Consider the following 23,634-nt stretch of genomic DNA (forward strand, 5'->3'; position numbering starts at 1 on the left):
CCTTCCTCAACTGCATAATACATTCAAATAATACCTCCTGAGACACCTAAACACTCCCAGACCCGTGAGGGAGAACTTGGCTGTCACTAACGCCAGGCACCAAACGATCAACCACGCCTCAAACAGCGCTGAAGCTGCTGGAGAAATACGGGCCTGCAGTACTTACAGTCTATTCAGTTTCTCCTCTCACAGCCCTACGAACCCTGTCAGGAAACGCTACTGAAACCCCTCACTGCCCTAGGCTATCCTCAACCCCAGGCTGCTCGGCCTCGCCGCCCCGTACCACCCTCGGTGACCGCCCCATCCCGAGTCGGAAGTCCCTCCACCGCCGGACAGCCGGCCGGCCGGGCCGAGCAGAGCAGAAGCCGCTGCTAGCGCTTGCCGAGCTGAAGCACTCGCACTAGCGAAACTGCAGCTCCACTTTTATCGGGACTCCGAACCGCTCTCAGAGACCGAAAAGCACCCAGAAACCACCCGCACCCCACTAAACCCCTCGGCCTGAGCCCGCTCGCCACACTCAGCCCCGAGTCAACGCCCCCTCCTGTCTCTCCCATTGGCTCCTCACCAGCGCCGCTGACTGGCTTTACTGCCCGTCAATCAAAGAGCCCCACGGTTCACCCGGGCACGGACCCGGTGCAGGGAGTTCTTCTGGCGCGTCATCGCTGGCTCCCAGAGTACTTCCTGCAGAGCCGGTCTAGGCGGTTACCTGTGCTAACAGTTGCTTATGCTGCAGCCTCTCTAGGGAGCAGGAGGTGGCTCTATGACCTGGCAAGGTCTGCTGGCGGGATAGTGCCAGTAGGCTGGCGATCGCAGCCGAGGGGCTTTTGGGTGGGTTCTCGAGGCTGCCCGAAGAGGCGCCCTCCGTGCAGGCCTTCACTAGGAGGCTCGAAGCGGGAACTGTCGTACCCGTTACCTCTGCAGAGGCCTGGCGGCCTGGCCCCGGTGGCGGCGCAGGTCAGTCGGTGCACGGGGCGGGAGGAGGTGCGGTTGCTGCTGGCCTGCCCGGCCAGACAGCTGCCGCTGTGCTGCTGGAACTGCGGCCCTCGGCGGAGTCCGGCCAGGCAGCTCCTGCGGACTCGAGTCGGTCTGCTGTGGCGCGGCGGCGTGCCTGCAGGGCCGGCAGGCTGCTCTCCCTGAGTCGGCTCTGGGCGCTGGTACTGGCCCTGCTCACAAACAGTTTTGTTGCGCCCCACGCCTTCCCTGAGCGTCTCGGTTCCTTAAGTCCCTCTGAAGTCCCGCTGAGTGCTTCAGCACGCCAAGAGACTGCAGGACTGCAGCTAGGGCCAGGGGTAAGGTAAGGGAGGATGTCAGCTACACCAGCCAGGTGAAGTGCTTCGCAGACAGGATAGGGCATAATGTGCTAGTAAGTTTTAATCTGAACTGTTACTCTGATGGCAGTTGGGAGAGTGAGCCGTTTACGGGCTTCCAAAGGTTTTTCCTATGACTGGCTGCTGTAGCTGACAGTTTCCTATAGGTACAGCCTGATACAGGTGACAGCACCTCCTGTCTGTTTTCGTTAATCCACTTCTGTGTAGTTTATGAGTGTATCAAACCATTTGCTACAAAACTAATCTAGTTCTAGTCTGAATGGCCAACGTGTTTTGGCAGAGGGGTGAATTCTGCTTATGATATAGTCCATAATGAAAACCACAGCACTGTGTATTGCTATTGATCCCTACATGTATGCATGTATATCTTGTATCATCTTTCATGTATCGGTAAAAGATAAGTATTTGCCTATGTCATATATGAAGTATAGCCATATTGTAGTAAAATCTGATGTCAATATATTTAGCCATTTGTTTGATTTTACTGGAAGTTAGCAGTTTCTTGTGTAATTTATTTTAAGCTATCATGAATATTCAGTTCAGCAACAGTTTTCACTTTAAGACTGACACTATTGTTATTCTTTATGAAGATCTATTTTATCGGTGCTTTCTTCTACAAAACTTCTTTTGCTTCTGTTTCAACTCATCAGCAGTTTGCTTTTCACTTCCTGGATGTCCATCCTCCTTCCAATGTTTTACTATCCTATACACAGCAGTAATGTTTTGAAGTAATTTTTCATCTTTTGGATAAATCAGATATTACTTTTATTACTAAAAATTGTCAGAAGTTGGCCTGTGCAAACATTCTTCAGAAAGGAGCATTATTATTTTTATTTTTAAAAGTGTTAATATTTTAATAGCTTATCGCTTGCAATATATTACCATGATGCTTTTTTTTTTTTCATATTGTTAAGTAGCTGATAGAGTCAGTGAACTGGAAAGTGGAACACATTTAGCACTATTGTTTATGAAGGCTTTGCAGTCATCTTAAGCTTACATCCTCTTTCTTGCCTACCAACCTAGATTGTATTGTGGGAGGTTGAAGGACATTGGCTGTTTGGGCATTTTTATAATTGATAATAAATGAAATAATAAATGACAATGTTTATATATTAACGCCCAACCCCCAATGTTATATGAATATATATTTGCAGATTTTGAAGTAAGAACTGAGTGTGTTTATTGAATGCAGAATTGTGGAATGGTTTGGGTTGGAAGGGAACCTTAAAGCTTATCTAGTTCCAACTCCCCTGCCATAGACAGGGACACCTTCTACTAGACTGGGTTGCTCAAAGCCCCATCCAGTCTGGCCTTGAAAACTGCCAGGGATGAGCAGCCATAACTTCTCTGTGCAACTTGTTCCAATGCCTCACCACCCTCACAGTAAAGAACTTCTTCCTAATAGCTAATATAAATCTGCCATCTTTCAGTTTAAAGCTTGGGGCGAAGGCAGCTGAAATTACTTTGCTTCAAGTTTTGCCTCTGTAAGTCCTTTTAACTTCTAGGCCTGCCTCTGTTCAAACTTCTGTTTGTTTGTTGAGATCAACCTTTTCACCAATTAAGTCAGTTCCCATGGAAGCTTTAGTGAAACTTTTCATGTTGGTATAACTGAGTAAATAATTAAAATTGGGCATTTCTAATACTGATGAACTTATGTGTATTCGAGTCAGGTGATGCTTAAGTCTGTCATAGTTACCCTTGGAACTCTTGGAACAGCAGTACAAGCATATAAAATATCATCCTCTGAATTTGTTTTTAAAAAGTTTAGTTTATAAGGCAATGGACCTTCAGATCTGTTATGAATCCATCCACTGATTAAAAGGCTGGAGTGGTGTGCTTCATGGTATGGTTCATGTTAGTGGATTGTTAAGGACTAAGCTAGATAAATGAAATGTCTGATTTGTTCAAGGAAGGTGTTTAGATTTGGGAGGGAGGTTTAATTCTGTGTGTTTTCCTATTAGATTCCTTTATTATTCCTCACACCCCAAGACTGTAGGTATAATTTTATTTTTTTTTAGAGCAGTAGTGACTCACAGGTTTTGATACTGTGATTCATGGCATGTAGGAAGTAAATGTTCTTGTAATGAAGTAAATAAAACTCAAAACTTCCAGACAGGTATTGATAGTATATAAAGACCTTCATAGAATAGAATGGGAAAGGAATTTCTGTACTGTGATAGTTTTGGACACTGTAACTAATCCGAGGACCTCCATTTATGCTTTGACATCAAATGCTCTGATCCAAGTCAAGAAAGACATTTGATCTTCTCCTCTGTTTAATCTTACATATTCCTTTAAAGTGGCTGTCCTGAAAATTGCTAAAGACTGCTACCCAGAGAATATTTGGGGTGGAAGGAAACAAGTTTACAGCTACATACTGTCAATACAAAAAATATATTGTAACATAAATGACTCAAGATGGAAATAATCAAGGGATAAAGAGCAATGTCTAAGTCCAGTATATATACTGTATATTACGTATACAGTAATGAAGCATATATTTCAAAAGAAAAAAAAACAACACAGAAAACACATTAAATTAGTTTTAAAAAAGAAGGGAGAGTATGGAAATATCTTTTCATATGTTTAAAACAATTGGAAAGTAATTTCAAAGCTTTGAGGTTTAGAGAGTGTGTGGGGAAAGGAAGTAGTTTTAACAGATTTCTGAAGGAACCCTAGCAGCAAATTAAACAGTAGACAAATCACTCAACAATTTGCTGTTATAAGTACCTTATTACTATTAACCTTGTGCTTTATTTCTGTATTGGTTATAATGGCCTACTTTGGGGGGGGGGGGGGGAAGGCAAACTCAGAAATCCCAGAGCACTGTTGCACTTGCAGTTGCTATGTTTATTCAGTAAGAACAGGAATCAAGAAGATCTAACAAAAAGAGAAAAAAAAATTATGTCCAGCTAATGCTAACTGATAAGATTTAGGCATAAATATAACTATTAAATTAGCTTGTAAGTGTGCTCTAACAATAATAAGAAAAATAAGATAATATGAAAAAAATAAGCTTTTGAATTGAAAGGTGACACTGTATTTTATAAGAAATGTTCTTCATATCTTGCCAATAAGCTCATTCTGGATAAGCATCAGTCTAACTAAAGAATAAGGTATATTTGTTATACCTAATATATAGATTATTTTTAATACACGACTTTCTAAAACTTTTTAGATATTTAATGTTTTTTGGGCAGAGGGTTTTTTTTTTTAAGACTTTCTAGGTAATATTTTATTAAAAAAGAAGTTCAGCATGTTGGTTACAGTTTAGCTCACATCTCCTTTAAGCTGTATGGTCCCTGGCAGAAACTAACATAATCTATTTCTGATTTAGTCAGTTACTGATATTAGTACCTGCCTTCTCTGAGAGCCTGGCTTAAGTATTAGAAAGCAAGATCATTGCTTTGGACATCACGAGATCAGACTCTGGCCTCTGCATGGTTCTGCTTGGAAGAGTTCCACAGGATAAGTCTCTTAGGACATTCTCATAGAGAAGCTGATGAAGTATGGCCTGGGTGAGCTAACACTGAGGTCAGTATGAAACTAGCCGGGCCCAGGAGCGGTGATCAGTGGTGCAAAGTCTAGTGATAGGCTAGTAGGTAGCAGTGCACTCCAGGGGTCAGGACTGAGTTGAATGCTGCTTAATATCTTCGTTAATGTCATGGTTTAAGCCCAGATGGCAACCCAGAAACCACGCAGCCCTTCTCTCACTTCCCCGCTTCTTTCCCCAGCTCCCAGAGGGATGGGGAGGAGAATCAAAAGAATGTAACTCCCACGGGTTGAGATAAGAACAGTCCAGTAACTAAGGTATAACACAGATCCCTACTGCTGCCACCAATAATAATGATAAGGGAAATAACAAGGGAAGAGAACCACTTGCTGACTGATACCCAGCCCAACCTGAGCAGTGATCTAGCCCTTCCAGGTAACCGCCCCCAGTTTCTATAGTGGGCATGATGTGCTGTGGTATGAAATACCTCTTTGGTTAGTTTGGGCCAGGTGTCCTGTCTCTGCTTCGTCCCGGCTTCCCCTCCTCCTTGGCAGAGCACGAGACTCAGAAAGTCCTTGGTCAGACTAAACATTACAGAGCAGCAACTAAAAACATTGGTGTTATCCGTGCTGTTCCCAGGCTGAAAGTCAAAAACGCAGCACTGTACCAGCTACTAAAGGAGAAAAAATGACTGCTACTGCTGAATCCAGGACAGTTAATTATCTGGGTGAGGGGGCAGAGTGAAATCTGGGCAAGTTTGCTGATGGGATTAAACTGGGAGGAGTGACTGATAAGTCAGTGTCGTGCTGCCATCCAGAGGGACCTCAACAGGCTGGATAAATAGTCTGTCAGGAGCTTCCTGAAGTTCCAAGAAGGGAAAGTAAAAACTTTTGCACCTGGGGAGGATCAGCCCTGTGCCCTGGTATCTGCTGGGTGGCAGTGGTCTGTAAAGTAGTTGTTGGAGAAACATTGGAGAAAAGGCTTTGGGGGCCCTTGTGGACACCAACTTGAAAATGAGCCAGCAGTGTGTCCTTGTAGCAGAGTAGGCTAACTGTAACCTGCGCTGCATTAGGAGGAATGTTGCCAGCAGGTCAAGGGAGGTTGTTAAGAATCCTCGTGCTTTATCCAGCAGTGCTGAGGCCATGTCTGGAGTACTGTGTTCAGTTCTGTGCTCCACAGTATACATGAGGACTGGAAAGCCTGGCACAGGGCCACAAAGTTGATTAAGGAATTGGAGCGTGACTCCTGTGAGAGAAAGCTGTGAAAGCTGGGACTGTTCAGCCTGGAGAAGCAAAGGCTGAGGGTGGAGGGGTGTCTTATTAATGTATATGAATACCTGCAAGGGGGGTGCAGAGAGGATGGAGCTGGGCTCTTTCCAGTCCTGTGCAAAGAGGATGGAGGTGGGCTCTTTTCGATGCTGCACAGTGACACCACCAGAGGCAATGGGCACATGCTGAAACACAGGAAGCTCTGAACATCAGGAAACAAGTTTTCACTGAGAGGATGACCAAGCACGGGCATGGATTGACCAAAGATGCTGTGGAGTTTCTGTCCTTGGAGATATTCAAAAGCCATCTGGAATGCTTCTGGGCACTTGGCTTCAGATGGCCCTTCTTGAGCAGGGGGGATTGTACTTCAGGAGCTTACAGTAACACACTGATTCCTTTCTACTTGTCTCTGTTATCACATTTATAAGAATAAAAAGGGGGGTTGGGTGACAGTCAGCTCTGGAGTTTTCTCTTTTTTTGTTTTCCTTAGCTTGCAGTAAATACACAAGCAGTATTTGGTAACCTGCCAGTGGACTTCATGCACATACTTTAGGAAATTCAGACAGTGAAGCTGCTCTGTACTACTTCAGAGTGACTTCAAAAAAAGACCCCTTCGCTGGCAAGCTTCAAGAGAAGCATGTTTTTCTCTAAATCACAACCAACTCCATTCTATAAATATTGTGAAGTGTCTGTTGGTCCTTCAGATTGTATAGAGATATATATATCCTCTACGTGTATTAGTTCTATACATATGTTTAGTGTATACTAAGCTGAACAACTTATACAAAATATGAAAAAGATGTGTTTGCGCTTGCATATAACTTGTGCATTAGAAGATGATGATTTTTTCAATTAAAATCAGTCTTTTGCTAGAGTACCCTAATGTAAATTTCTCTAGCAAGGTCTGATTTCCAGATGTTAACTTTCCAGGAGCAACATCTGACTTCACACAATTTTTTAGAGCATACAGAGTGAATTTAAATTTCCAACATGCATGATGCCAAGTTCTGTATGACTAAAAATGGTAATAGACTCAAACTCACTGTATTGCTGCTGCAGTCAATGATGACAGCCCTTACAATTTATTACATCTCTTGGACTAAAGTAGAGGGCTACTTCAGTATGGTGTTTTCAAGCAGGATGCTTATGTTTAGGGGTTCAGGTTTGGGTTTGGTTTGTTTTTGGTTGGTTGGTTTTGTGGGGGAGCAGAAGGTAGTTTTATTTGGTGTTTTTGTTGTGTGGGGTTTTTTTGTTTGTTGGTTGGGGGTCTTTTTTTTGGGGGGGAGTATTATTGTAGGTTTGGGTCTTTTTTTTTTTTTTTTTGAGACCTGATTAGAATATATACATTTTCCTACAGTGAAGGAAGAGAAAGCGTGTGATGCTACAACTCTTCTTAACTAGCTAGTTTGCTCTCAACACCAGCTACTCCACAACACTTCCTCTATTTAAGTAATAAAGTTAAAAGCAGCAGATTTAAAGAACGTGCGTTGTGCTAAAAAGTTGCAGGCTCAGGAGTCGGCTTGTGCTGCTTATGGACAAAGAAGGTAGCAGGTTCTGTCCTGTAGCTTCTCAGACGACCTAAATGGTTCTTGCAGCCATGCATCTGATCTGCATTTACAAGCATTTTCAGTTCATATCCAAACTTTACAAAAAATCTTCAGCAGGAGAACAGGAAGGGTGCTATCTCTTTGTAACATTTTTCTCTCAGAAATACTGGTAGTGGGTTTCGGGGATTAGGAGATGTTTGTTTAGAGGTAGAATGCAGGAAGTTTGGAAGTCAGATTACTTCAGGACTTTTGAAAAAGAAAACTAAATGCAGGTTTTTCAGAGAAAGAGTAAAAATTCTGAGAAAAAAAAAGCCCAACTTTGAGGACAAACCCATCGTGTGGGAAGAGGGAGGAATTATGGCAGTTGTGCAGCTCTGGAATTGAGGTTGACTATGACTGGATCTGAGCACTTCCTCCTTTACCTGCGAAGACCTATGTAATTTTTTGGCCTTCAGAAATAAGCTGAATCACTCCTAATATTAATTGCATTTGTATCAGCTTCCTGGGAACAATCTTTCTAAAAATACTCTCTGCCACTGCTGTTCTCCACTATGCCTATTTTTGCTGATACTGGAAGTGGATTGGAAAAGAAAGGAAATAATTCAAATTTAAATTTTAAGAGGACTTGAAAAATACATTAAATAATAGTATTATTAAAAAATAATATTGTTAATTCTATAAGCAGAGGAGCTGACAAAAGATATCAGAGAAGGGGGCTGGCAAGGGGAAAGGAACTTTTCCTGCAAAAGAAATTAATAAAGGGCCATAACACTGTGGGGCATAACTAAATTATGAAGGGGAATTGATGTTGGAATCGCAGAGGGATTGTAGAAACTGAACAGTCTACAGCTAAGGCTGCCTAGTAAGGAAATTATTATCCCTTTTCTAAACTGTTACTTGTAATACGTGTGTGCAGCTGTGCCAGTGGATTGTAAAATGCTAATGAAGTTATAGGATTGAAGGGAGTGTGGTGAAAGCCTAACAGTCTTTCCTTGTGTGTTTAAAGTTACCATAATTACCAAGTAATAAAACTGTTAAGATTTGGGGACACTGAGCGCATCTAATTTTCCCAGGATCCCTATTAGTCACTGTGTATGCCAAATATTTCAAAGTACAATCATATAAGGCTGCTGCTAGAGGATGTAGGAAGGCAGCTAGGAGGACTAAGGCATCCTTAGAATTAAACCTGGCGAGAAGGGTCAAGGACAGCAAAAAGAGCTTTTTCAAATACATGGCAGACAAAATTAACACCAGAGGCAATGTAGGCCCACTGATGAACGGGATGGGTGCCCTGGTGACAGAAGATACAGAGATGGCAGAGTTACTGAATGCCTTCTTTGTCTCTGTCTACTCTGCTGCAGGCAGTCCTGAAGAGCCCTGTACCCCTGAGACCTTAGATGAAGTCAGGTCAACGGAGCGGTTTGCCTTAGTCGATGAAGAATGGGTTAGAGACCAGTTGAGGAATCTGGACATCCATAAATCCATGGGTCCAGATGGGATGCACCCGCGGGTGCTGAGGGAACTGGCAGAAGTCATTGCTAGACCACTCTCCATCATCTTTACCAAGTCTTGGGAAATGGGAGAGGTGCCTGAGGACTGGAGGAAAGCAAATGTCACTCCGGTCTTCAAAAAGGGCAAGAAGGAGGACCCGGGTAACTACAGACCGGTCAGCCTCACCTCGATCCCTGGGAAAGTGATGGAACACCTTATCCTTGGTGCCATCTTAAGGCATATCAAGGATAAGAGGGTTATGAGGGGCAGTCAACATGGCTTCACCAAGGGGAAATCATGTTTGACCAATCTCTTAGCCTTTTATGAGGAAATAACACGGTGGATGGATGATGGCAGAGCGGTGGATGTGGTCTACCTTGACTTCAGCAAAGCATTTGACACAGTCTCCCATAGCATCCTCACAGCTAAATTGGGGAAGTGTGGACTGGATGATCAGGTAGTGAGGTGGACTGCGAACTGGCTGAAGGAGAGAAGCCAGAGAGTTGCAGTCTATGGGGCTGAGTCTAGTTGGAGGCCTGTATCTAGTGGAGTGCCTCAAGGGTCAGTACTGGGACCGGTATTATTTAATATATTCATCAATGATTTAGACGAGGGAATTGAGTGTACTATCAGCAAGTTTGCTGATGACACTAAGCTGGGAGGAGTGGCTGACACGCCAGAAGGCTGTGCTGCCATCCAGCGAGACCTGGACAGGCTGGAGAGTTGGGCAGGGAATAACTTGATGAAATATAACAAGGGAAAGTGTAGAGTCCTGCATCTGGGCAGGAACAACCCCAGGTTCCAGTATAGGTTAGGAAACGACCTGTTAGAGAGCAGTGTAGGGGAGAGGGACCTGGGGGTCCTAGTGGACGACAGGATGACCATGAGCCAACACTGTGCCCTTGTGGCTAAGAAGGCCAATGGCATCCTGGGGTGTATTAGAAGGGGGGTGGTTAGTAGGTCGAGAGAGGTCCTCCTTCCCCTCTACTCTGCCCTGGTGAGACCGCATCTGGAATATTGTGTCCAGTTCTGGGCCTCTCAGTTCAAGAAGGACAGGGAGCTGCTGGAGAGAGTCCAGCGCAGGGCAACGAAGATGATTAAGGGAGTGGAGCATCTCCCTTATGAGGAAAGACTGAGGGAGCTGGGTCTCTATAGTTTGGAGAAGAGGAGACTGAGGGGTGACCTTATTAGTGTCTATAAATATATAAAGGGGGAATGTCACAAGGATGGAGCCAGGCTCTACTCAATGGCAAACAATGATAGGACAAGGGGTAATGGGTACAAACTGGAACACAAGAGGTTCCACTTAAACTTGAGAAGAAACTTCTTCTCAGTGAGGGTGACGGAACACTGGAACAGGCTGCCCAGGGAGGTTATGGAGTCTCCTTCCCTGGAGACATTCAAAACTCGCCTGGACACATTCCTGTGTAACATTATCTAGGTGTTCCTGCTCCAGCAGGGGGATTGGACTAGATGATCTTTCGAGGTCCCTTCCAATCTCTAGCATACTGTGATACTGTGATATCAAAAAGGTAATAGTGGAGAGGAATCACATAGCATTACTTATTTAAACAAAGTAGCCTCACACTTGCCAGTCTGCATGAGTCCTACATCAGACTTGATCAAAGAATTCTTTTTTTTTCTTTTCAGTTTTTAAAGTTAGCCAAAAGTTTCATTATTTGTATTTACAGTGTTATGGTGATACTATCTTTGCACATTCAGCATGTTGGGTTTGAAGACCATAAGAACAATTCTAGTCAAATGAAGAGCTTGGGTTTCTATCTTTCTATTGACTGGTGATGGATGCAAGAGTGTGATGCTGAGATTCAAAGGAAGCTAGTTTCATGACTTCCTGCTTTCACTGGCCCTGATGCTCCTCGTAATGGTTCTACATGCATCTTACCTGATGTTTTGCTGACCTGTTTGTGTACTAAATCAACAGAAAAGCAAATTTAAACAGGCTTATTTCCTGCCAGTTCAAAATGCAAGAACAGTCCAGTAGAAGGTCAAATGAATTTTGGTGCTAGTCTGTGTGAAAAGGTGGCAATACATAGTTGAAGGAAGATGGTAGGGAATGACATTTATTGTCAGAAATTACATCAGCTCATATTCATATAGAACACAAGCTGAATAAATGAAACGTATGTCAGGTAAAGTACTGTTCTTTACCCTTCCACCAGTTGAGAGTTCTTAATTTTAATTAGATCAAATTATTCATAAGTTTGGCCATATAATACAGGGTCCAAACTTAAAAATCATAGTGAACAGGCTTATCTTTTTATTGATATGGGGCCTTCTTGGCTGTAACATATAGCTACATACAGCCTGTAACAGCGTTGCTTTTACATACGGTTCTCATTTTGGTACAGATGTGGACAGAAGTTAAGAGTTATTTGTGCATTCAGGACAGATTTTAACTTTCTCATCTAATAAGAATTTTTAAGAAAAGGTTAAAAGACATTATGTTGCTGCGGTGCACTATTTGGATCGCCATTGTTAACATTTGCATATTGCTGAATATTCATGACTGTGCAGTTCTTATGCATATATATGTAAACAGAAAGGTGGAATAAAATCTGGGCAGTGTCTCTTGTTTGCAAATGATCAGCTTAAGGTGTTTAATGCAAAATTTCAGAGTTCTGTCATCTGTGGTAAATTGTACCAGAGTACATGGAACAAGCATTGGTTCTGAATCCCTTCTACGTATCTTCCCAATCTTCTTCCGGTAATCTCCACACCAGTCTAGTGATCTGTTCATATGGATCAGACAGGTGGGAGAAGAACAGAAACACAGAGCTGCGAAATGGGAATTTAAGTTAGTTTACTTCTCCCTCCCCCGTTTCCCTTTTGGTAGTGTTGAATGGAAGAAAGATAGGAGCATGGGAAAGATGCATAAAATAGCAGTTGACCCAGTGCTTGATAAATAAGGCTATGAAAGACAGAGTGCCCTTACTACAGTGAAAAACAGATATTACCTATGTCACAAGGTATAAGGCCAACTTTTCAGGTAAAAGTAACCAGCAATTGAAGAGCTAAGGCTTTAATTGTCCACAGGGCCCATAACCATGCATTCATGTCCTGTCTTTGAACTGTTCTGAAACTGAGATGCATACCTATGCCACCATGTGATGTTTCACCTGCTTTACACACAGGATGGCACATCTACTAAGCTTTACATCCTTTTCACTTTTACACATGTAATGCAATATAACTTTGTTATCCATCCATGTATCAATTTCATATCCTCCTCATAACCAAAATCTCTTCAAATGCAGGGGTCTCCCTGGCATCTGCTTATGTGATCATCAACAGTTGAGACCTCCATTTGTAGCATAAAGGATCCTTATCTTTCCCATGCTCTTACACATCCTGGTACTGGTTTAGTCAGAAATATTTTCCCTTCCTTCCAAGGGGCTGTGCCCTCCTAGTTACCCATCACAATTGCAACTCTGTTAAACAGCAGAGTCCTGCACCATTTTGATTCGGCAACAGTAAATGTAAGGCACTTCTCCAGGTACTTAGCTCTAAAGAAAAAGAGTTTACATTGGGTCTTATAGATGTTAGAGCCTATATATATATATATGTTGACTCTTCATCTTAGTGTTTAAGGGATTTTTTTGAACCATGGCTTTTGGAAAGTCTTAAGTTACAATACAGTTTTTGTTTTGCTTTTGTTTTTTTTAAGGTTTGGGATTCTTTTATCATTGATTTAATTAAAAGGAACAGCAGTTGTATTTCATTTAGTACAGCAGAGAATGGGAATTTACAAGCAGAACTGACATCTATAGCACTGAATTTGAAATTTGATGTACTAAGGAGAGGGGTGTCAAAAAGGAAATGAGAGGAAAAAGAGGAATGGGATGTGGGATGAAGAATAATAGTGATTCAATGTAGAAATTGTTACATGTTACATGCTATTCTTCCTATCTGTTCTAATAAATGAAAATTAGGGCCATACTTAAAAGGTTGGTAGAATGACATTATCTGGATTTTACGCTACAAGGAATGCAAATGTACTTTGAGCTTTTGTCGCCTTAAATTTAACATCACAAAATTTTAAAATGTAGCACTTTAAATATTAGTTATGCAGTAATGAATCTGTCAGATCTCATTGTTTGCATTTGATAATCTGTTTTTTAAGAGTGCTGACGGATCACAAATTTTTCTGAAGTCAGTGGTTGCTCTCAGCATTCAGCATATCTTTACCAGTGGCCAGTAATAGTCTTGGTTGCTAGCATTCATCGAGAGAATATATTACACTGATGCATGATTTTCATTTTCTGTCAAATACTGACAGAAATGACTGATGTACATCCTCTAACAGTGCAGCACTTTCCTACTGCTCTTTATTACTGTTGTATCAATTCTGGCTCTTCTGAGCTGGTTTTGATTTTGTAACTTGAAGCCCTAATATTTTGACTCTGGCAGGTAGTTTATGGAAGATAAATCAATGAGCTATCCTTACTTTTTCTTGCTCTCTCCAGGCATTCAGCCGTAGCTAACCTCTTGTATATCATTTTATAAAATCTAATCTTAATGGGTTAAAGTTGGAAAGCAATTGGTGATTTGAATGTGTCTTTGTCTTGTACTAGGTCTTTGGACAATAAATGTAATTATAGCATTTAGGATTCTGGAATTTTTGCTTACTTAGCCTCTGTAGTGAAAATCTTAAATCTGTTGATTCATTACACAGTAATTCGATGTTTTCCTTTGTTTTTAGAAATAGTCCTACCTTCCAGGAATATAAAAAATAAATAATATTTTATGTGATTGCAGTGTATTGCTGGTTTTTCAATTAGTGTTAGTAGTTATTCCAAATCAGTTTATGGTCTTTACAAAATGATAGGTATTTAGCTGAAATATATAGAAATCCAGACAGTAATCTTTTGTAAGGTTATCTGAGGTAAAGATATAATGATAAGTTAATTTTACAGTGATTATGGACAACACAGTCGGGGCTCCCAGTTAGACTTTGATCTCAGGATCTTTTTCTCTAAACTTGATGAGCAAGCAAGGGATGAGAATTAATGTTAAGACATGAGGCTTTGAGCAGCTGGTTTCCATTTTCTGTGGTTTATTATAACAGTTTATGTAAAGAAAAATTTCAAAATTAACTAGATACATACAACTTGATTTTTATCTTTAAAGTTTGTTTTCAAGTTGACATCTGAAATATTCTCTGCTATTGAGAGGAACTGAAAAAAACAGTTAAATGGAACAGACTTTCACAAAAAAACCTCTCCAAAACAAAATGCAAAAAACAACTTGAAAAAAAAACACCTCTCAAAAAAAAAAAAAAGCAAAACAAACAAAACCAAACAAACAAAACCAAAACCCAACCGCTCTTCCGTGTACTTGTGATGGATGAAAAGATACCCTAACTTTATGAACGCAAAAGGAGGAATAGTAGCTTTGAGGGCATGGCTTGCTTGCTTTCTCTCATGCACCCGGCATGGCAACATATATGCAATACCAAAAGCATTGCAACTTTCAGAGAAAAGAGGACGTGTGTGTTAGTGATACCCTCTCCAGAGAGGGTGTGATTCCTAGCATACCCACCACATGCTGCTTCCCCCTGCCTGGACCATAGATATAAATACTGGGACTTGGCAGAATCTAGTCTATTAAAAAGGCTAAAAAAAACAAACAACAACAACAACAAAAAAGGTTGTCTTTAATATATGTCCTGTTGTTTTTTTGTTTTGAGTTAGTTTGTAATGACAAACTAAATAATGAATGCTAAAGAGACTTTATGTATCTCAGTAATTCTTTAGTGGCCTGAAAATCAAGAGTTGTCCAGGCAAAAATAATGCAGCATGATTAGCGATGAATGTAAATGAATAGCATAGGAACGTAAGAATAGAATTAGTGACTCTGAAGAATAAGGTAAGTTTCAATTTACAAAGCACAAAAAAAGAATCAATGAAAGGGTCCAAAAATCTAAGTAAGAGGAGGCATAAAGGGAGAGGTCTATTACCTAGATCTATTACTAAATAAGAAAGGAGAACAAGTAACAGATTTTCAAAGGCTGATTCTTTACTTCATACTTTATAAAAGAGATATATTGTGACCTGCTAGTTTCATAAAATGAATCTTAGGCAGGAAATAAGAGTGGAACCAAAGCACAGAAAAAATAGCCTAAGGAATCTTAATATAAATGTGCTCAAATGGCAAATTCTAATAAAATTCATCCTAGAATGACTGAGGAATTAGGCACTGCTGGTTTTATTTATTTATTTAATGTCCCAGAGGGTGAAAATAGACAGCAAAATGGGTTTGTGTGTGTGTGTGCGCGTGTGTTTCTATCTCTGTTCTTGTGTTAAGAGAATTCTTGAAGATGTCAGTTTCAATTCCAAATACTCAGGAGTAAATAGTTTAGCAATTAATTTGTATCTAAAAATGTGCAGAAGAGAGATTGTAAGACAGTATAGTTTGATGTCACCTGTTCATAAGAAACCTCAGCCTGTTTCTTCTCTTAGAAAGAATGACAAGCTTAGTAAGTAAAAGGAAAACTTTAGTTACAATACAGCTTGATTTTAGTAAAGATTTTACCCGCCATAAGCAAGCTAGGGAAATGTAATATCCATACTGTCTCTATTAAATGCTGATACTATCAGCATCAAGTTGAAAAATTGCTGTTACAGAGTAATTATCTGTAGTGCCCTGTCAAGATGAAAAGGCATTAACGAGTTGGATGATTGAAGAGAACACACACTTAACAAAAGTTACTGATGATGCTAAATTTTTTTGTTTTTTATTCTTTGTTTTGAACAGAAGATCTGAATCTAGAATACTTTTGATGAATTTGGAGAGAAAGTCTGAAATCAATAAGATTAAAGCAATGCAGGCAAGTACAAAGCACTGAGTTTAAGAGGAAAAACTCAAATGCATGAATACAAAACAGGAAATAGTTACTGAGACAGAAAAAATGACAGAAAAAGATCTGAGGATATAGTAGACCTCAAGGTAAATACTATCTATGCTTCTAGAAAAAGTGAAGTGTGAGGTTGGTTTGCTTGGTTTTTTGATTGTTGGTGTTTATTGTTGGTTCAGGGTTTTTTTGTTTGTTTTTTTTTTTTCCCTGGAGGATCATACCAGGCATATTGTAGGGAAGAGGATGTTGTCTGGTTTGGTGAATCAATATGAAGTTGGTCCCCTCGAATGCCTCACTGCTCTTTCCTCTCGAGAAAATGCAAAAAAATTGGAAATTCTTCTCCACTGTTGTTGTTTTTTCATGTGGAATGAAACCCTTCTTTATTTCTAATAAGGATGCTTTAGACTGGATATGAGAAAAAGATTCTTTGCAATTATTAGGGTGATAGTCTGTCCCAGTGTTTTATCTGGAGAAAGTATGGAATTGGCTTTCTTGGTAGTTAAATATCTGTCAAGATATTCTTGAGCCTGCATTCATGCTTAGTTACAATTAGTTAGTCTCTTGTGGTCCATTTCATCTCTCCAGAAGTAGAGTGCTCAAACTGCATGTTTTGGTTCCATGGAAGAGATTATCTAAGAGTTAAGTCATGAACTCGGTGAAGTGAATGGGCATGCTACTTCTTGAATCCTTAATTCAATTTTAAGTTAGATCAGTAAGGAAAAAAGCTCATTTTTTACTTAAAATAATTTGGTTTCCCCAAAAGTGTTTTGACAAATGATGCTTAAAAATATTTTGAAGCTTCTGCATATATCTGTCTGTCTTCTAATGAGAATGCTAGAAAAGTAGGGAATGCAATTGTGGTAGCACTGAGACAGTAGAAACCCCTTGATTACTCAGTAATAGCCCTATGGAAGAAATGACACCCTAGAGGGTGTCATTTGTATATTTCTGCAGGCAAAGTTTACAGACCTGTAAATTTAAATGTAGAATTTTTGTGGGCAGAAAGCATTGACAAATATGTCTGATGTTAATACACTTCATACTAATAGTCCCAGAACAGGTCAATAATAATGCTTATATTGATGGCACCAATGCAGGAGATGTTACTTGGTATTATAGCTAAAATCCATGTTATCCCCTTAATTATAATTACATTAATATCGACAGGCTGTTGACAATACTTACATTACTATTGATAGATTTCTGTCAATAACATGTTTCCAAATAAAATATATTAATTCATAATTTGTATAATGTTCAATAACAGCAGTAACATATACCAGAAGAAATTTCTCTTTGCCTGGTGGTATACAATAATATTTTTTTGCTGCACTGTGTACTGTACCAGTGTTTAGTAAAAAAAAGAAAAACCACACCAAAGTGTAGGTTATTTAAGAAGCATTCTGTGTGGTTTTATTCTGGGAGGCAATTTTTTTGTTTGTTTTTCCTATGTGATACCTTTGATGGTGTAAATTGAGGGTATCAAGGCATATTGATATTGGTGTAAGAAGTTAATCACACAGAGGGGTTTTATGTATATTCACCTAATTTTTGACTGTTCAGTTCTGATCATATGAGCTAAGCCTGGTAGCATCCTTAACTGATCATTCATATTTGCCTCTTTAATGACTGGCTCTACAATTCTGAGCTCTTAAATTTAAAAAATGTAAAGTAGGCCAAATAAGAGACCAAGGAAAGACAAACAGAATTTAATGCAGAAAATGGAGGAAAACCAACATTCTCCTTATAATCTGTGTAGCTCACTAGAATATGGAATGCAAAAATAATATTAAAAACACAAGCTAAATGTTTTGACATTTACAGGTTGTTTAGTTATAACACCTGGGATAATGGAAGTCAGCTAAAAAAGATGGTATGTTGTGTATTGGTAATTGTATGGAACAGTACTAGGAGGGTAACGGAAATTAGTAGAATGGAGTGAAATGAGTAGAAGGGACTGAGGTGTTACCAGAAGTGAAAAAGACACTGGAGGTTTAGGGATTATGAGTGACAGGTTCCCAAGTAGATGGTTATCAGAGGCTGCGGTTCCTAAATGGAGAAGATAAGGGGTAGGAGGGTGAATGGTCACTGGACCTGGAGTTTTTGAAGCAATACAGCAAGATCCAATAGGGATTGAATTGACCTTTTTATCACAAAGTGGAAGAGGTAAGTTACTGGGTTGATACTAGATAATGCTTAGCAAACATGCTTCATGCACTTCAGTCCTTACTACAGAAAAGACAGGAGGGCATACTCCCTTTGTATACCCTTGTATGCTGGATTGTCAGACCAGCATGGGTTGGTGCAGTGAACCCCATTAGCTTTTTTTTGTCCAGAGGAGGTGGCCTTAAACTGCCTTCAGCCGTATTTTCCTTTCTACTGAGGTAGGAGGAGTTTAAAGTAATTGAGTGGAGCTACTGTATGCCCTACCCATGCAGCTAGTCTTTGTTAACTGGAAACTACTATTGTACAGCATACATTAAAAACAAAAGCATGTTTCCTGTTAGCTTTGCATGATATTTTTTCCTTATAGACATGACCAGGTATGGAAAACAGTAGGAATGCTACAAATGATCACAGAATCATTAGGGTTGGTAGGGACCTCTGGAGATTATCTAGTCCAATCCCCTCTGCCAAAGCAGTGCCACCAGAGGAACACATCCAGGAAGGTTTTGAATGTATACAGAGAGAGAGACTCCACAGCCTCCCTGGACAGCCTGGTCCAGTGCCCTGCCACCCTCAATGTAAAGAAGCTCTTCCTTATGTTCAGGTGAAACTTCTTGAGTTTTAGTTTATGGCCATTGTCCTATCACTGGGCGCCGCTGAAGAGTCTGGCACCATCTTGCTGGCACTTGCCTTTGAGATATTTATATTCATAAATGAGATCCCCTCTGTCTTCTCTAGACTACACAGGCCCAGCTCCTGCAATCGCCTTGTAAAAGAGGTGCTCCAGACCCCTGATAATCCTTGCGGCCCTCTGCTGGATCCTCTCCAGTAGCTCCCCTTCTTTTATACCATGTTTTAAAACTTTTGGTGCACTCTGTTTCAGCAAGCAGTTATTGCTTTGAAGGATTTTTATTTTGTTTTGTTCTGTTTTCTTAGCATCATTAGCAACCATTCCTATATATGGTCCTGTACAGCATCTTTCATTCAAAGCAAGTTTGTTTTATAGCAGGTTTTCCTCTTATAAACAGCGATTTGAAGTGCCTTCTTCAGTGCTTTGTTTAGGAGACTGTTGACCCTTGCTTGTCTGTTACACAAAGAATCTGGTTTAGAAAGTGCAAGATGTTGCGTAGTGTCTGAAATATACCACTTGTAAATCACTTTGGGTTTGTTTTTTTTTTTTTATGTGCACAAAAGGAACTAAAAATCAGTTACCCCACAATTTTGCATTACCAAGGTATTAGCTGCATTTTGTTTTTGTAATTTATTGCATTTATTTTCTTAGTCACAAAATTCCAAATACAATAACACTTAAACCAAGCAATTTAAAAAAATATTTGTATTTTTCTCTGTAATGCTTGAATAAGAAGAGCACATAGTTGTTGGAGTTGCTAGTATACATTAATCATCTTGCCAGGAAATTTGTTATACAAGAAGTAACACAATCCCACACCTGTCAAAAAACTAGAAAATATATGCAGGCTTTAGTGATGTACTGTATGATAATTTATGTCTGAATGCTGAATATTTTTTTAATCTCATATGATGATTCTTCTCTAAACTAATCACTGCCTTTAGCAAGTTTTATCATCCCGATCTTATTTTATCCATATTTTTCTGCATGCAATCCTTAAATTTGTTAGCATTTCTAAGATTTTTACTTTCAGCTGCAGCTAGGGAAGTATTCATATAGCAATATTTTCTATCCACCCACTGTTCTCTTACAGATCTTGGTTAGTAAATTCACTTTCCTTATTTCTCCATAAAAAACCTGTATAATGTTATAATTCTTGTTTCTGGCCTTCTATTTTAAGGTTCAATTCAATATTTCAGATATGCCCAGCAAAATACTAGGGTTTTTAATTTATTCAGTGTAATATTAAATCTGTGGAGTTTTTCTAAACATCTGCAAGGTGCTAAACACTTCTCTATAACCAAATATGAATGTTACTGTTTGTGAGAAACAGTCCAATATATCTTCTTTTGCGGTGAAATTTTTTACTGTTAATGTAAAGGTTCGTGAAAGGACCTGTAGCTTATTAGTAGCATGGTAATGTACATCCTGAACAACCTTTTTTGTTACTTATTATTTACTGCTGGTATAGATACATGGATATGTAGGCATGCATAAAACCAAGTTCGTTATTTTTTTTATAAGAATAAAAATAGGAAATTCTCTGTTTACACTAAAATCTATTTGTGTTTATTCCTAGAAAGTTTTTTTGTGAAGAAATGGCATCCATCATTGGCAATGAAAAGAGTGTGAATCCTGTGCTCAGAATAAGTCAACTTGATGCTCTTGAGCTAAACAAAGCCCTGGAACAACTAGTGTGGTCACAGTTTACCAGCTGTTTTCATGGATTTAAACCAGGGGTGTTGGCTCAGTTTGAACCAGAAGTAAAAGCATTTTTATGGCTTGTATTGTGGAGATTCACTATATACTCCAAGAACGCAACTGTGGGACAGGCTATTCTGAATATCCAATACAAGAATAACTTATCTCAGACAGAGAAATACCAGCCTCTGAGCAAACACCAGAAGTTATGGTATCTGATTTTAACTGTTGGTGGAAGATGGTTGGAAGAAAGATGTTATGATTTATTTAGCAATCATCAAATGCAATCTTTCTGCAAAATTAAGAGTTGTATTAACTTTGGAGCTGGACTTCTTAAATTTTGTGGACTTCTAAATTTTCTGATTTTTCTTCAGAAAGGAACATTTGCAACATTAACAGAACGCATTCTAGGAATTAGGTCAGTTTTTTGCAAGCCACAAAGTGTTCGTCAAATAGGATTTGAATACATGAACAGGGAGTTATTATGGCATGGCTTTGCTGAATTTCTGATCTATCTGCTGCCGCTTATAAATGTACAGAAACTGAAACTTAAAATTTCTTCTTGCTGCTCACATATTTCAGGTCTTTCCAGTAGTAAAAAGACATTAACAGCTCACTGCAAAGAATGTTCACTATGTGGGGAATGGCCTACCATGCCTCATACCATAGGATGTTCACATGTTTTTTGTTACTATTGTATTAAAAGCCACTATTTATTTGATATGTATTTTACATGCCCTAAATGTGGCTCAGAGGTACAGAGTCTTCAGCCATTGAAATACAAGGTTGAAATGACAGAATTGCACACCTGATACGATGTTGATTTGGTTTTATACTGTACATGAAATATTATGTTGAAGATATTACTGCAAAAATTCAGAAAGTATTGTAAACAGCTTTTGAGAGTTTGCAATTTGTTGTAACATACGTCTTTACTGGTCTTAGCAGTTTACTGAGTGAAAGTGCCAACTTGCCTCTTTGAAGGAATAAAAAGTAATTTACCAACTCTTCTGCTTTCTCAGACTAGTTGATCCCACTTTGGTACCCTTATGTTGCCAAGTCATTCATCCTTAGATCTAGAGTCTGTTAGCCTGCAACTTTCTAACTTCATGCTGTATACTTCCTTCAAAGATACAGAAGATGCCCAGTAAATTGTAGCAATTTAATGGATTTTTCTCAAGCTTGTTGTAAAAGCTTCTGTCATTAACAGCTTAACTAGTAGATTAATTTGGTGGGCAAGTCATCTTGTCATGCCTAAATAATAATTTTAAATTCAAATTTTAAATTTAAATTTTAATTCAGTGTGAGGTTCCATGGAGAAAAGGAAAAGTGTAAGATGGATTGCCATCTTGGCAGATTAAGAGTTTTCATCGTATTAAAACAACGTAACAGGATGTACCCAGAATTGCTTTCTTATCAATAGACCATAAACCCTAAGTGACCCCTCTGGTAGACATACAGATACTCCATAGTGAACATGTGCCTACAGGTGTTATACCACTTCCTGTACGAATACAGTGCACCTTCTAGACTTCCATGAGGTGACTGAACTACTTTTCTGGCTTAGCCATGATCTTCAGTGACGTATATATGACCATTTTCCTCTACTTTTGTATAAAGCTGAGGCACACAGTCCATCATTCATTAGAATGTGGCAGCTGCCCAAGGTAACCCACAGTCTTCTGACTCAGAGACACTGGAGATAACTGACAGTATGCTGTCTTTGGGACTTGCCACTCTTTTGGTGTTTTATGTGTGTGGTCAAGGTGGATGCCAGACCTCAGTAATGGCTCACTGCTGCACCAAAAAAATATCAATACAGTTATGTGCATATAGACACGTAAAAAAAAAAAAAAAAAGATATTCCTGGTTTTCACTGTTACTATTTGCTTCGTCTGTCAGCTTTGCAATGTTGTTATTATCCCGTTTTAACACTATCAATTTATTCTTTGACCTGGTTCTGTATGAGTTATTTTCTTAAAAATCGCAGTCCTTTTTTTTTAACAGGAAGTCTTGCCCAGAAATGTGTCATTAACAAAAATATACTGCATCCTTTTTCGATTCTTTAACTGTGTAAGTTTTTGAGAATTTGAGTAAATAGCATTATACTAGCTGTGTTCTTGATTGGCTGTCATCAGTAGTCAGTCCCAAAAACAACTGATCCAGTCTTTGATCTACTTTTATGAAATGGTTTATTACATTCTTCAGTGTCTGATTAAAACAACTCACCAGCCTATTTATTTGAAGATCTTAAATTCTAGGTTTTGATCTTTCAAGTGACACACAGTGCTTTCATCTGATGCAATTAAATATAGTTAGCAGGTTTGTAAGTATCTTTGGGCAGCCAAAAACTTCATTAATGCTGCTGCTGTTGTGTGAATTGGGACTTCAGAGCAACTGCTTCCAGATACTGTGCCACAGTGTATTATTTGCCATCGAATGTGTGTATCAGCAGCCTGCCAGATTTATTATTCACAGTTGCAATTCAAACCAGCATGTACAAAGCTGCCTTTATTAGAAGTATCAAAACTGGCAGTTCTGTTGGAGAATGTCTGGAGTTACTTGCTGGTCCTGAAGTGATTCTGTATGAATTGTCCTTCCACATTATTTAATAGCTCTTCCCAAAGAAATGTATTTGCAGCCCTGTCTTTGAGGTGGTCTAATGTCTCTTGAAAAATCCATGAGCATTTCTGCTACCTCTTTAGCTATCCTTATTAAGGCTTGTACACATCCAAAATCCAGTGTTTGTGTTTTATAATCATAGCAGACCTTTGTTTATTGTGGACTCTTCATTCCTTCTGAAGTTACAGGTAAAGTATTGTGTTAAAAAAGCATGGATTTTTCTATATTGGACTCTGTTAGGTGTCATGTTCTTCTAATGTAGGCGTTAACTTCTTTTGTATTGAGAACTGTTTCTTTTTCCGGAATATTTAAAGAATGCTATTTTCCCGTTTCATTCCACCCCTCTCTCTCTCCTGCTGTTTGGTTTATGTAAGCTGTATGAATTTGCTAAGGTTTGTTTTGTCTCTTGCAGTTTCCTGCAGGTGAAAACCTAGTAAAATGTATACTGTTTTTCATCCCTGTTATAGTAGCAGTACGAAACCTGTTCCCAGAAGTTTTGTACCTCTATTGTAC

The 23,634-nt window shown here is 39.4% G+C and overlaps 1 protein-coding gene across 2 annotated transcripts; it reads left to right on the plus strand.

Annotated features, from left to right (window-relative positions):
- The first annotated feature begins 819 nt into the window (after nt 1–819).
- On the plus strand, nt 820–22,540 carry PEX2 (peroxisomal biogenesis factor 2). 2 transcript variants are annotated; one of them, XM_061448252.1, is made up of 2 exons: nt 820–954; nt 20,378–22,540. In XM_061448252.1, the coding sequence occupies exon 2, from the start codon at nt 20,397–20,399 to the stop codon at nt 21,309–21,311; it is 915 nt and encodes a 304-aa protein (XP_061304236.1). In that variant the 5' UTR covers nt 820–954; nt 20,378–20,396; the 3' UTR covers nt 21,312–22,540. The 2 variants fall into 2 exon arrangements, with proteins under 2 accessions (XP_061304236.1, XP_061304237.1); XM_061448253.1 differs by lacking the exon at nt 820–954 and adding an exon at nt 977–1,294 and having other exon boundaries at nt 20,382–22,540.
- The last annotated feature ends 1,094 nt before the right edge of the window (nt 22,541–23,634 follow it).

Source organism: Pezoporus flaviventris, unplaced genomic scaffold (genome assembly GCF_033815535.1).
Source record: "Pezoporus flaviventris isolate CSIRO_AGI_PZ_B2104156 unplaced genomic scaffold, CSIRO_AGI_Pfla_v1 ptg000007l, whole genome shotgun sequence".
NCBI lineage: Eukaryota > Metazoa > Chordata > Aves > Psittaciformes > Psittacidae > Pezoporus > Pezoporus flaviventris.